We start from the raw sequence: 13,509 nt of genomic DNA on the forward strand, positions 1-13,509 counted from the left end.
CAAAAAGCCAAAGAGCATAATCTAACACTCTACCTAAATTCTGATATGACTTGGGTTTTTTAATAAGATAATTAAATTTTATCTGTAGTAGGTTTCACCACTGACTCCAATACTCACTCCCCTAAAAACTAAAGCTCATGCGGTTCCCCTTGTAAAATGTCTTCTGGATGGCAATTAACTAAACTCATCCAGGGTTATCACTCTGCCCAATTAAATTATTTTTTAAAAGTTACAAGTAGCCAAGGGCTATTAGTCAACTCTAATCCAGCTAAGAATTAGTGTCTTAAATGCTACTACCATCAGGAAAGTAGGGTAAAGAAAATTAGTATCTTCTCCTTAAAGAGATTACACTGCTTCCCAGTAAAGGAGACATATGGAAAAGCAAATACGAAACATCTAATATGTTCTGTTACATACAGAAATGAGTTACAAGTACAGGACGACAGACACCACACTACCGACTGACTTCATTTCCTCTGTCCTTCTCCTCTTACAAGACTGGAGAAAATGGGCACGTTTCCCTCGTCACCACCACCCCCATCCTCCTCCTCCAACCCTCAGGAAATAGGTGGCAAGAGTCCCTGGTACCATAATTAATAACCCTAACTGTCTAAAGAGAATCTAAATATAAACCAGGGCTCCCTAGAATCCAAAATGCCTAGGGGAGTCTGACAGAGGGAGGGAGGAAAGTGAGTTTGCAGGAAATGGACTCATTACCTCCCTTCACACACGTTAAAGTTAAAAAAAAAATTGAGATTTTAAAATTTATTATGATTCTTAGGCATACTATACAAATAAATACTTCTTTGAAAATATCACATTAGATCTAAATAAAATATGGTTTTCTATCTTTCTAATGTTTACAAAAGACCATATGATTATAAAAATTATAGATCAAAAACATTTAATATGTTCAAAGATAACATGGCAGAGGGCTGGAAAAAAAATCTTACAACACCAATGTAGACACAGAATGCTCTTCTTGGCTGGATTTTAAAAGACATGTACAGATAACATGAAATGTAACACTCTTTACCTGCCAGGACTTCCTGTTTTAAACTCAACCGCATTTTCCTGACTGACCATTTACATGTGCATATCACGCTGCAACAACTATGGCTAGGTTTTACATATTTTTTAATAGCATTTCATTGTCATAAAGATAAATAACTAAAACGAAGATTGCAGTAAGTTTTCAGAGTTAGGTGACAGGTGCCCAGAGAGAAACCAAGACACCTAGTATCCTATTTTATGGGCAAATTTTTTTAGCATCAAACAATTGCAGAAAAATACTTACCTCGACAATATTCCATTAAGATAAGCACTTCCCATACATTATCACTAATTGAATTAACAGCACAGTCCAAATAACCCACGATATTTTTGTGACCAGACAGCTCTTTCTGTAAAAAAGAAACAGAATTTTAAAAATTGGAAAACATATATTTGAAAGCTCTATTGTCGACAATGACTTAAAAGTCTAAATTAGTATATTTAAAGAATTTCAAAAAGTAAGGTTTAGACGTAAGTATGGAATCTTAGGTCTATTTCAAAGAGATTTCTATGGTTTCAATGGAAATTGTACTTGTATGTGACTGTCATTTTCTAACAGGCAAATATTCAATGAATATTTATTTTTAAATTCAATGAGGAAAAAAGAGACAGTTTATTCAAAAGTTCACCGTCTCCAAAGGTGAGTGTACAAGATAGTCCTTTGGGGACTCAAGAATAAAATATCAGAACTTTTACTTATATTTATTTTTATCTTAAAAAAACAAAAAAAAATAAACTCGTATTTATAAACTCTCATTTGTTTTGTCTGTGACATACTGCAATTTATATCTACCTAGTTAAGTGAATTTATGAATGTATGTACCTTTAACCAAATAACCTAAAAAATAAACAGCTAAAAAAAGATTTCTATAAAGAAACCATAGATTAAAGATAATACTAGTATTACAAGTACAAGGAAATAAGAAGAAAATGATGGGCGTTCCCATCACAGCTTAGAATCTGACTAGGATCCATGAGGATGCAGGTTCGATCCCTGGCCTCACTCAGTGGGTTAAGGATCCTGTGTTGCCGTGAGCTGTGGTGTAGGTCACAGACACAGCTCGGATCCCGAGTTGCTGTGGCTGTGGTGCAAGCTGGCAGCTACAAGCTCCGATTAGACCCCTAGCCTGGGAACTTCCATGTGCCCAGTGAGGCCTTAAAAAGCAAAAAAAAAAAAAAAAAAAAAAAGCGAATTTGCCATTTTTGCTCCTAGTACAAGGCAATCATCAACATATAATAAGGTTTAAAATAACAATGATCTAAATTAGGTCTATCCATAAATTTAACAAATTATCAAGAAAACTGAGCCCAAGATAGTTAGAGAACTTAGACTATGATCCCCCATTATCTTAGGGTAATAACTCTTTCAACCCTTATGACTATCAGCCCTGCCTTAAAAAGCAAGTCACAAAGCCTAATCAACTCTAGTCCAACTGAGGAACGGAGACAATAAAAGGAGAATTCAGATACATCACACTGTATAAATGTGCCCATCTTCACACAAAAGGGATCAAAATATGTGTGCACATAAAGACCTCTGCACAAATAAGAAAATCTCCCTTCCGGCAGTTGGGCAGGATTGACAACAGTGGGTGCTATCAGGAAGTGGAACAACTAGAACCCACGTACACTGCCGGTGCAAACATAAAATGGCTCAGCCGCTGCGGAAAACAATTTAATGGTTCCCAAAAAAGTTAAAAATGGAATTATCCATGACCCAGCAACTCCACTCTTAGATACATATCCAAAGGAACTGAAAATAAGTACTCAAACAAAGACACACATCCGACATTCATAGCAGTACTACTCACAATAGCTAAGAGGCAGAAACAACCCAAAGGTGTTATCCACAGTTTAAAAAAAAGCCCATCAATAGATGAATCAATCAATCAATAATACATATACTACATATACGATGGAATATTATTCAGCCATAAAAAGGCATGTGGTGCTGACAAGTGCTAGCATGTGGATGAACCTCAAAAACATGCCAAGTGAAAGAAAGAAGCCAGACACAAAATGTCACATATTGCATGAGTCCACATATATGAAATATCTAGAATAAAGACAACTGAGATGGGCGGATGCCAGGGGCTGGAACAAGAGTAGAATGGGGAGCAACTGCTCAATGGGCAGGGGGGTTCCTTTGGAGTGAGGAAAAGGTTTGGGAACCAGTTAGAAGCAGTCTTTGTACAACACTGTGAATGTACAGTGTACACTCTAATTTACAACACTGTAAACACCACTGAACTGCTCACTTTACAATGTGAATTATAAAATGTATATTATGTGAATCTCACCTCAATAAAACAAAAAGAGGTTAAACGCACACACACACACACACACACACACATAAGCACTTGATAAACAGCAGATAAAGAAAGGACAAGGAAGGAAACAAGACGAAGAAGCCATCCAAAGCACTGACAATAAGAAACCAGAGAAAAAAGGGAAGTTTTGTTCTGTGATGTTTCTTAACCATAGAGCTGAGTTACTGAAATTTCCTTAATGTCCATTAAAATATTTGTCACTTTTCCCAATATTTAAAAATAATTTTTTCCTTCTTGAAGCATACTATATATTACAGAGAATATCCCCCAAATAATCGACTTCACCATATGATTTTAAAAATGAAAAGCAAAACTAACTGTTGTTTGTGAATACCAACATACACAGTCAGAGTACTGAATACCCATGGCAAAGGTAAGCCCCAAATTCAGGACAGAGGTTTCTTTTTGGATGAGGATAACTGCGCAAGGATAACGCTGGGGAGGAACACACAGAAGCCTTCAACTGTAATTGATAAGCTGGGTAGCAGGTAAACTGGGGTTCACCAATTCCCCAACTTTTCCCAAAGTTTAGAGAGCTCTCAAAATACTCCATAGTTAAAATTTATTTTAAAAAGGAAAAAAGCAAGCAGAGTAGCTTGCCTACTGAATTACAATAGGGAAAGGAGGACAGGAAGGAGTCGGCTGCATTTAGCCCTGCGTACAGCTATAAAGAATATACCTCAAAGGTTTTCTAAGTGCATAAGCCAATCAGCAGCTTGACTAAACGCTGGTTCATGTTATGGTGCAAAATTGAAAGAAACATACCAAATTTTCTAAATGGAATTACTCTTTCACTCACCATAATTGTAATTTCCCTTTTACAAATGTTGAGGTCTGTCACATTATTGACATACATTCGCTTCAACGCATGGCGAAGTCCACCATGAGTCCGCACCAGGAAAACCGTGGAAAATCCACCTAGAAGAGCAAGTACCAATTAGATAAAAAGAATCCAAAACTACTGCTAAAATCATGTAACATCATTCAGAAGCTTAATTTCAGAGGGAAATAAACTGATTGTACACAAGATAAAAATAAGAACAGTAAGCAACTAATACACTAAATTAAAATCCTAACATCGGCTTCCTACGCCAATCATAAAGTAGCACATAAAGAATAACACACTTCTCAAGTGAACATGCTTCTCTTTTAAAGGTTAAAATATTAAAAATCATTTGAATGGGAATACATCTTACACAGAATGTAGAAAATGTTACGACATAACTATATTACCATATTTTTGACATATACTAGTGATTTTCTACCCATCAGCCTCCCCCTGCGATGACAAAACACTCATGTTATTTAATATGAGGCATCGATGGGATCAGATGGGTGGGTCCCTCCTCCAGGTTCAGGGCATGAAGCAACACTGTTCTAAGGCCATAATGGGAATCTCAGTTCCTCTTGTTAGCAACTGATTTAGGATTGGATATATAACCAGTTTTGGCTAATGGGACACGAAAAAAGTCTGCTGAGGGTTGCAGTGAAAAATTTTCCACCCAGGGAAAAGGAGAGAGCTATGAAGAAGGCCCTGCTCTTCCTTCTGGCTTTTGAATTTAGTTGTGGGAGAGTATGTCTGGACCAACTGCAGCCACCTGTGGCCATGAAGGAAAAAAGAATCAGAGAGAAAACAACCCAGAACCTGACACAGTTAGACTACTGAATTAGACAACTCTGAAATCACTGACTTCCAGAACTTTCATGTGAGATGATAAATGTCCTCATGATTTATGCTCAGTTACTGGGAGAGTCTGTTAACCGCACCCAAGAAAGCATCATATCTGAAACACATGACCAGGTATTCTACAGAACAATTATTTCTGTCACATTTAAATGAAGACATCCGCCTTAAGTTTTTAAAACTCCTTCTGGCATAGGATATTTTGTAGCTTAATTATAATTTTAAAAGAAACAAAAAAAATGTCACTTTTATCAATTTGACAGTCCTTCTAAAAGAGCAAACTCAGCAATGATAAGGTACTTGCACTCCAGTTCGGTGCAAAGCACGCAAACGAAAAGTAAACCACTGGTGATAAACGAGCGGGGAAAAGAGCTCCTAGGACACTCCAGAGCCAGTCAGATCCATTCCAGGCTCCGTACTCTCCATGTCCAGGTTCAAGAAACCGTACAGCTCCCATCTTACAGAACTGGATTTCCACATACATAATGCAGGGGACATCAAATCAACCATCTCATGAGACAGCTGTCAGGAGAAAGGAAGATGGTATTTGGGAAAGGTACTTTAAGTAAAAGCTCTAACGATGCACAGCACATCTTTGTGTCCACTTAGCATTAACTTCATGTACAATGAACAAATCAGCAGCACTAATAAAGTGCTACTTAAACGGCTTGAATTTTATTTGACTAAAAAATTAAGGAAAACACTGAAACTTAGAAGATGAAAGCAATATGGGTACAGGTCAAGATAAATCATTACTAGAGCATTTGGTTGGGGACATGTTAGAGGCCGCCCTGGAACAAAGCTTCTGGAACATCACTATGCATCAGAACTGCCTGGTGAGCCAGGGCAGGAGCACTGGGCGTCAGGTGTTATGTTAGATAGTTTCCAAGTTCAGACCCTAAGTCTGGATCAGAACGCCTCAGGCCAAATATACATCTTTTGCTAAAAATCCCCCTACTCACTATCCTACTTTTGATTATGTTCTTAGGAAAATATCATCATATAAATTGGTTATTAACTGAGGCAGGAGGTATTCCACCACACGGGTCTAATCAACAACCTAGTTAAGTACACAATGAACGAGAGTAAAAATTCCTGGAGGAAACATGGAGCCTATATATCTGTTCTCAACCACACACGTAACAAAGTAACTTTATTCCTACGAATTAGGAAAGTTAGTGGAAAAATACATTAACTAAATTTTGTTCATAAAACCCCTGTTCCTGGAGTTCCCATCATGGCTCAGTGGTTAATGAATCCGACTAAGAACCATGAGGTTGCGGGTTCGATCCCTGGCCTTGCTCAGTGGGTTAAGGATCCGGTGTTGCTGTGAGCTGTGGTGAAGGTCGCAGATGTGGTGGCTCGGATCCCGCGTTGCTGTGGCTACAGCTCCGATTTGACCCCTAGCCTGGGAACCTCCATATGCTGCGGGAGAGGCCCTAGAAATGGCAAAAAAGACAAAAAAAAAAAAAAAAACCTGTTCCCGGGAGGTCCCATTGTAGCTCAGTGGTGACGTATCTGACTAGTATCCATGAGGCTGTGGGTTCAATCCTTGGCTCTGCCTAGTGGGTTAAGGATCCAGCATTGCATGAGCTGTGGCATAGATCACAGACATGGCTCAGATCTGGCATTGCTATGGCTGTGGCATTGGCTGGCAGTTGCAGCTCCAATTTGACCCCTAGCCTAGGAACTTCCATGTGCCTTGGGTGTGGTCCTAAAAAGATGAAAATGAAAACAAAAACAAAACCCAAAAACTGATTCAGCAAGGATTGTCAATATATGCTAAAATCCCAAACAAAAGTTCGCGAGAAATAGGATATTCGCAATATCAAAAGGAAAAAGATTCTTTTGCATGGGAGAAATTTGGGAGTCACTAATACTGGCATTAATACTGACATTATGTGCTTCCTGGTGTGATGGAATATAAAGTAATAAATAGCATCACCTGTAAAGTAACTCTAAACCTAACGAACCTTAAGGCCTAAATTTCAGTTTACAGAAAACGGGTGCTAGAAGAATACGGAAAATGATAACCAGAAGAAGGACTCAAACTCTGAGATACTAATTCTGGCTAGTTGTACTGTAATGTTCCATATGTAAAATACAAAAATGAAGGGAGTAGGATTACTGTAGATTTTAAAAGATATTACAATCAAATGTAATACATAATCCTTGATTACGTTTTAAAAGAAACATGAGACATGATTTTTGTCAGTGGTGAACTATTTGAAAGTAAGCTATAGGTATCATGTCATTTTACTCAGTAGTAGTTAATGGGCACTCCCAAGTCTTCCCATGAAGGCAGCCTCTTTACTAGTCCTGGAGCTTCAGCCTGAGGGGCAGGCTTCAAGTTTAATCCACATGTGGTGACCTACAGAGCTGCTCTCAAGGAACACAGGCTGTGGATACCATCTTGGCACTCTCCCTCTGCCTGCTCCAGCTCGCTGGCATCACCCAGCAAGGAGATGATACATTCATCTGGAACCCCAGTCTCTGACATGCTGCTCAGGGGACACCTCCAGACCACCTGGCACTGGTGGCCAGCTGGGCTTAGATGAAGCCTTGCAAGACTGTACATATTTGCATACTTTTAAAAGCTGATGCCTGAGGGTTTGGCTTCTAGCCTGAATCTAGGTGCTGAGATCCTGCCCTTTGGGACAGTGACAAGTCTTAGCACATCCACAACTACTGGGAGCTATTAGGAATGTAATAGCCTACTTGGACAAGCACAGAGGTTTGAGAGACAACCAAAAGCTAATGCAGGGTTGAATGACAAAGTTCATCTCTTACAGGGGGCCACTCCTTCAAAAGTGGGAGAGGTGATTGTTTCAGCTACTATATAGAAATCAGCAGAGAAAGTCAAACAAAATGAAGAAATCGAGGTATATGTTCCAAATGCAAGAACAAGATAAAACCTAAAATAAACAAATCCTTAATGAGAGATAAATAATTTTCTTTGAACTCTGATAAAGAATTCAAAGTAGGAAGTTCCTGTTGCGGCTCAGTGGTAACAAACCAAATTAGTATCCATGAGGACACGGGTTCAATCCCTGGCCTCGCTCAGTGGGTTAAAGGATCCGGCATTGCCATGAGCTATGGTGTAGGCTGCGGACACGGCTCAGATCCTGCCATGTTGCTGTGGATGTGGTGTAGGCTGGCAGCCACAAGCTCCAATTTGACCCCTTGCCAGGGAACTTCCATATGCTGCAGGTGTGGCCCTAAAAAGCAAAAAAAAAAAAAAAAAGAGTTCAAAGTAATGATTATAAAGATGCTCACTCACCAAACTGAGAAACACAGACGAACAAAGAGAGCTTCAACAGAGAGAGAGAAAAAATTTATAAAAATGCCAGAGAAGTCACAAAGCTTAAGAACACAATAACTGAACTGAAGAAATACACTAGAGGAGTTTAACATCAGACTAAATAAAGCAGAAGCTGAAAGCAGTCAACTCAAAGACAAAGCAGTGAAATTCAACCAATCAGAGCAGCAAAAAGAAAAAGGAATAAAAAAGACTGAAGATAACTTAAGGGGCTTTTGCGACGTCATCAAGCAGACTAAGATTCACATCATAGGGCTCCCAGAAGGAGAAGAAAAAGAAGGGAGCAGAAATCTCATTTGAAGAAATAAATAGCTGAAAGTTTCCTTAATCTGAGGAAGGAAACAAACCTCCAGATCCAGGAAGCCCAAAGAGTTCCACATAAGAGGAACCCAAAGGGAGACTTACATTGAGACACATTATAATTAAAATGTCAAAAGTTATTAAAGACAAGGAGAGAAACGTTAAAAGCATCAAGAGAAAAACTACCTATTACACACAAGGGAAGCCCCATAAGACTACAAGCAGATTTCTCAGGATAAACTTGGCAGGACAGAAGAAGTGGAATGATATATTCAAAGTGCTAAAAGAAAAACCAAGAATACTTCACGGGGCAAAGTTAACAGTTAGAAGTGAAGGAGAGAGAGTGTTTTTCAAATAAGCAAAAGCTAAAGATGTTCATCTCCACTAAACAAGTCTTACAAGAAATTTCTTAGAGATTCTTTAGGCTGCAAAAAAAAAAGAGTACTAATTAGTAGTAAGAACACATGTAAATGAACAAATCTCACTGGAAAGATAAATATACAGTGAAGGCAGGGGAGTAACCATTTATAAACTAGTATAAAAGTTAAAAAACAAAAGTAGTGAATTCAGGAGTTCCCTTCATGGCTCAGTGGTTAACGAACCTGACTAGAATCCATGATGATGCGGGTTCAATCCCTGGCCTCCCACAGTGGGTTACGGATCTGGCGTTGCCATAAGCTGTGGTGTACGTCTGCAGACATGGCTCAGATCCTTCGTTGCTGTGGCTGTGGCACAGGCCAGCAGCTATAGCACAGATTCCACCCCTAACCTGGGAACCTCCATATGCTGCAGGTGTGGCCCTAAAAAGCAAAAAAAAAAAAAAAAAAAAAAGTAAAAAGAACTACAATTATAATGATTAGCTGAAAAACACACAAGAAAAAAAGATGTAAAATGTAACATCAAAAATATAAAATGTGGACAGGAGGGAATAATACTGTTGAGCTTTACAGTGGAACCAAACTTAGGCTGTTTTCAACTTAAAACGGACTACTACAGACACAAGTCATTAGATGTAAAGCTTGTGGTAACCACAAAAAAGAACCCTCCAGAGGCATAATCTGGAGGTACTGCAGTTTCAGTTCCAGACCACTGCAATAAAGCATGATGCAATAATGAGAGTCACACAAAATTTCTGATTTCCCAGTATATACAGCAGGTATGTTTACACTAAAGTCTACTAATGGTGCAAGAGTATTATGTCTTTTAAAATGTGCATACCTTAATTTAAAATATTTTATTGCAAAAATATGCTAACCATCACTATAACTTCAGTTAATTTTATTATTAACAGCAAAGATCACTGATTACCCATCACCATGAAAAATATAATGATGATGAAAAAGTTTAAAATATTGCAAGAAATACCTAAATATGACAGAGACACTAAGTGAGCAAATGCTATGGGGAAAAAATGGTGCTCAGAGAATTACTCAATACCAAGTTGCCACAAACCTTTCACTTGTGAAAAATGCAATAATTGTGAACTGCAATAAAGGCAAGTGCAATAAAACAAAGCATAATGAAACAAGGTATGTTTGTAGTAAATACCCAAAAGATTAAAAAAAAAAAAAAAAAAAGGAATATGTGTTCCTGTTGTGGTGCAACAGAAACAAATCCATCTAGTATCCATGAGGATGTGGGTTCAATCCCTGGCCTCACTCAGTGGGTTAAGGATCTGGTGTTGCCATGAGCTGTGGTGTATGTTGCAGATGCGGCTTGGATCCCACACTGCTGTGCCGGTGGTGTAGGCCAGCAGCGCAGCTCCAATTCAACCCCTACGAACCTCCATATGCCACAGGTGCAGCCGTAAAAAGCCAAAAAAAAAAAAAAAAAAAAAAAAAAAAGGAACATAAGCAAGCCATCAAAAGATAAGATAGCAAGAGAAGAAACAAAAAACAATGAAACACATAGAAAAAAACTAGTAAAATGGCAAGAAGGAGTTCCTGTCATGGCTCAGTGGTTAACAAATCCGACTAGGAGCCATGAGGTTGCGGGTTTGATCCCTGGCCTTGCTCAGTGGGTTAAGGATCTGGCGTTGCCGTGAGCTGTGGTGTAGGTTGCAGACATGGCTCAGATCCCGAGTTACTGTGGCTGTGGTGTAGGCCAGCGGCTACAGCTCCGATTCGACCCCTAGCCTGGGAACCTCCATATGCCACAGGAGCGGCCCTAGAAAAGGCAAAAAGACAAAAAAAAAAAAAAAAAAAAAAAAAAAAAAAAAAGGCAATAACCACATACCTATCTATCATTACTCTAAATGTAAATGCACTAAATTCTCCAATCAAAAGGTCAAGAGTGGATGAATAAATTTTTTAAAGGCCAATCTATATGTTGTCTACAAAAGACTTACTTTAGATGTAAAGACAGAGACTGAAAAAATGAAGAGATTAAAAAATATTACATGCAAATGGAACCAAAAGAAAGCTGTAGTAGCTGTTCTTACAACAGACAAAACAGACTTTAAAGCAAAGACTGTAATAAGAGACAAAGAAGGGTGTTATATAATAAAGGGATCAATACAACAGGAGGATGTAACATCCATAAATATGTATGCACCTAACACAGGGGCACCCAAACATATACAGGAAATATTAACAGACCTAAAACAAGAGAGAGAGGAATACAATAATAGTAGGGAAATTTAAGACTTTACCTACATTAATGGATAGATACACAAACAGAAAATCAGTAAGAAAACATCAGCTTTAAATTACACAGTATACCAGGTGGGACTTAACAGATATTTACAGAACTTTCCATCCAGAAGCAAGAGAAACACTCTCAAGTACACATGGAACATTTCCAAGACAGATTATATGTTAGGCCACAAAACAAGTCTAACTACATTTAAAAAGACTGAAATCACATCAAGCATCTTTTCCTACAACAGTATTAAATGAGAAATAAATTACACAAAGGAAGCTTAAAAATTCACAATACATGGATATTAAAAAAGACGCTACTGGAGTTCCATTGTGGCTCAGTGGGTTAAGGACTCGACTAACACTAGTATCCATGAGGATGCAGGTTCAATCCCTGGCCTCACTCAGTGGGTTCAGGATCCAGCACTGCCACGAGCTGTGGTACAGGTCACAGACATAGCTCAGATCCTGCATTGCTGTGGCTGTGGCACAGGCTGGCAGGTGCAGCTCCTATTCAACCCCTAGCCTGGGAACTTCCATATGTCATGGCCAAAAACAAAACATGCTACTGAACCAATGAGTTAAAGAAATCCAAAAGTACCTTGAGACAAATGAAAATGAAATATAACACACCAAAATTTACGAATGCTGCAAAAGCAGTTCTAAGAGGAAAGCTCACAGTAATAAATGCCTACCTCAAAAAAAATGAGGAAAAAGTCTCAAATAACAACCTAACTTTACACCTCAATAATCTAGAAAAAGAATAAATGAAGCCCAAAGTTGGTACAAAGAAAGAAATGACATATATTAGAAAAGAAATAAATGAATGCTGTATAGCACAGAGAACTCTACCCAATATTTTGTGATAATCTATGTGGGGAAAGAATCTGAAAGAGAATGGATATGAGTATATCTATGACTGAATCACCTTGTTGTACAGCAGAAATTATCACAACTTGTAAATCAACTATACTTCAGTAAAATGTAAAAATTAAAAAAAAAGGATGAGAAAGGAACAATGAAACTAATAGCTGGTTCTCTGAAAAGATAAGCAAAATTGACAAATCTTTAAATATACTGACCAAGAAAAAAAGACAGAGGACTCAAATAAAATGAGAAACGAAAGAGATATTACAACTGATACTATAGAAATGCAAAGGATCATAAAAGACTACTAACAAACTGAACAATCCAGAATAAACTGATAAATCTTGAAATATAAAACCTATCAAGACTGAATCAAGATGAAATAATCCGAACAGACCAATACAGACTGAATCAGTAACCAAAAACCTCCCCACAAAGGTCCAAGACTAGACAGCTTCAAAGGCAAATTCTACCAAATGTTCAAGAATTAATACCAATCTTCCTGAAACTCTTCAACAAAAAGGAGAAGAGGAGGTAACTCTTCCAAACTCATTTCACAAGGTCAGCATTACCCTGATATCAAAACCATACAAGGAGACCACAAGAAAATTATAGGTCAATATCCCTGATGAACATAGATGAAAAAATCCTCAACCAATGAAACATTAGCAAACTGAACTCGACAATACATTAAAAGGATCACACATCACAATCAAGTGGGATTTATTCCAGGTACACAAGGATGGTTTAACATCCACAAATCAGTCGATGTGATATATCATTAACATGAAGGATACAAGCCCTACGATCATCTCAGTAGATGCAGAAAAAAATGCTGACAAACTTTAACATCCATTTATGGTAAAAAAAAAAAAAAATTTTTTTTTAATCTCATAAAGCAGGTACAGAGGCAATGTGCCTCAACCTACTAAAGGTCATATATGACAAGCCCACAGCTATCATTGTACGCAAAAGTAAAAGATGAAAGCTCTTCCACTGAGATTAGAAATAAGACAAGGGGAGTTCCCGTCGTGGCGCAGTGGTTAACGAATCCGACTAGGAACCATGAGGTCGCGGGTTCGGTCCCTGCCCTGGCTCAGTGGGTTAACGATCCGGCGTTGCCGTGAGCTGTGGTGTAGGTTGCAGACACGGCTCGGATCCCGCGTTGCTGTGGCTCTGGCGTAGGCCGGTGGCTACAGCTCCGATTCAACCCCTAGCCTGGGAACCTCCATATGCCGCGGAAGCGGCCCAAGAGATAGCAACAACAACAACAACAACAACAACAAAAAGACAAAAGACAAAAAAAAAAAAAAAAAG

General features: G+C 38.4%; 1 protein-coding gene across 2 annotated transcripts in view; it reads right to left on the minus strand.

Annotated features, from left to right (window-relative positions):
- Positions 1-13,509, minus strand: part of BMP2K (BMP2 inducible kinase) — a 118,894-nt gene that overhangs the window by 68,861 nt on the left and 36,524 nt on the right. For both annotated transcript variants that reach the window (XM_021101898.2, XM_021101897.2), the window contains exons 2-3: positions 4,183-4,301; positions 1,298-1,403 (exon numbers count right to left, since the gene is read on the minus strand). In XM_021101898.2, the coding sequence (XP_020957557.1) occupies positions 1,298-1,403; positions 4,183-4,301 (225 nt within the window). The remainder of the gene's footprint in view (positions 1-1,297; positions 1,404-4,182; positions 4,302-13,509) is intronic.

Source organism: Sus scrofa, chromosome 8 (genome assembly GCF_054392235.1).
Source record: "Sus scrofa isolate SSC_HxYL_T2T_F1_AM1 chromosome 8, Sscrofa_HxYL_maternal_Yorkshire_Landrace_v2.0, whole genome shotgun sequence".
In the NCBI taxonomy this organism is placed as follows: Eukaryota; Metazoa; Chordata; class Mammalia; order Artiodactyla; family Suidae; genus Sus; species Sus scrofa.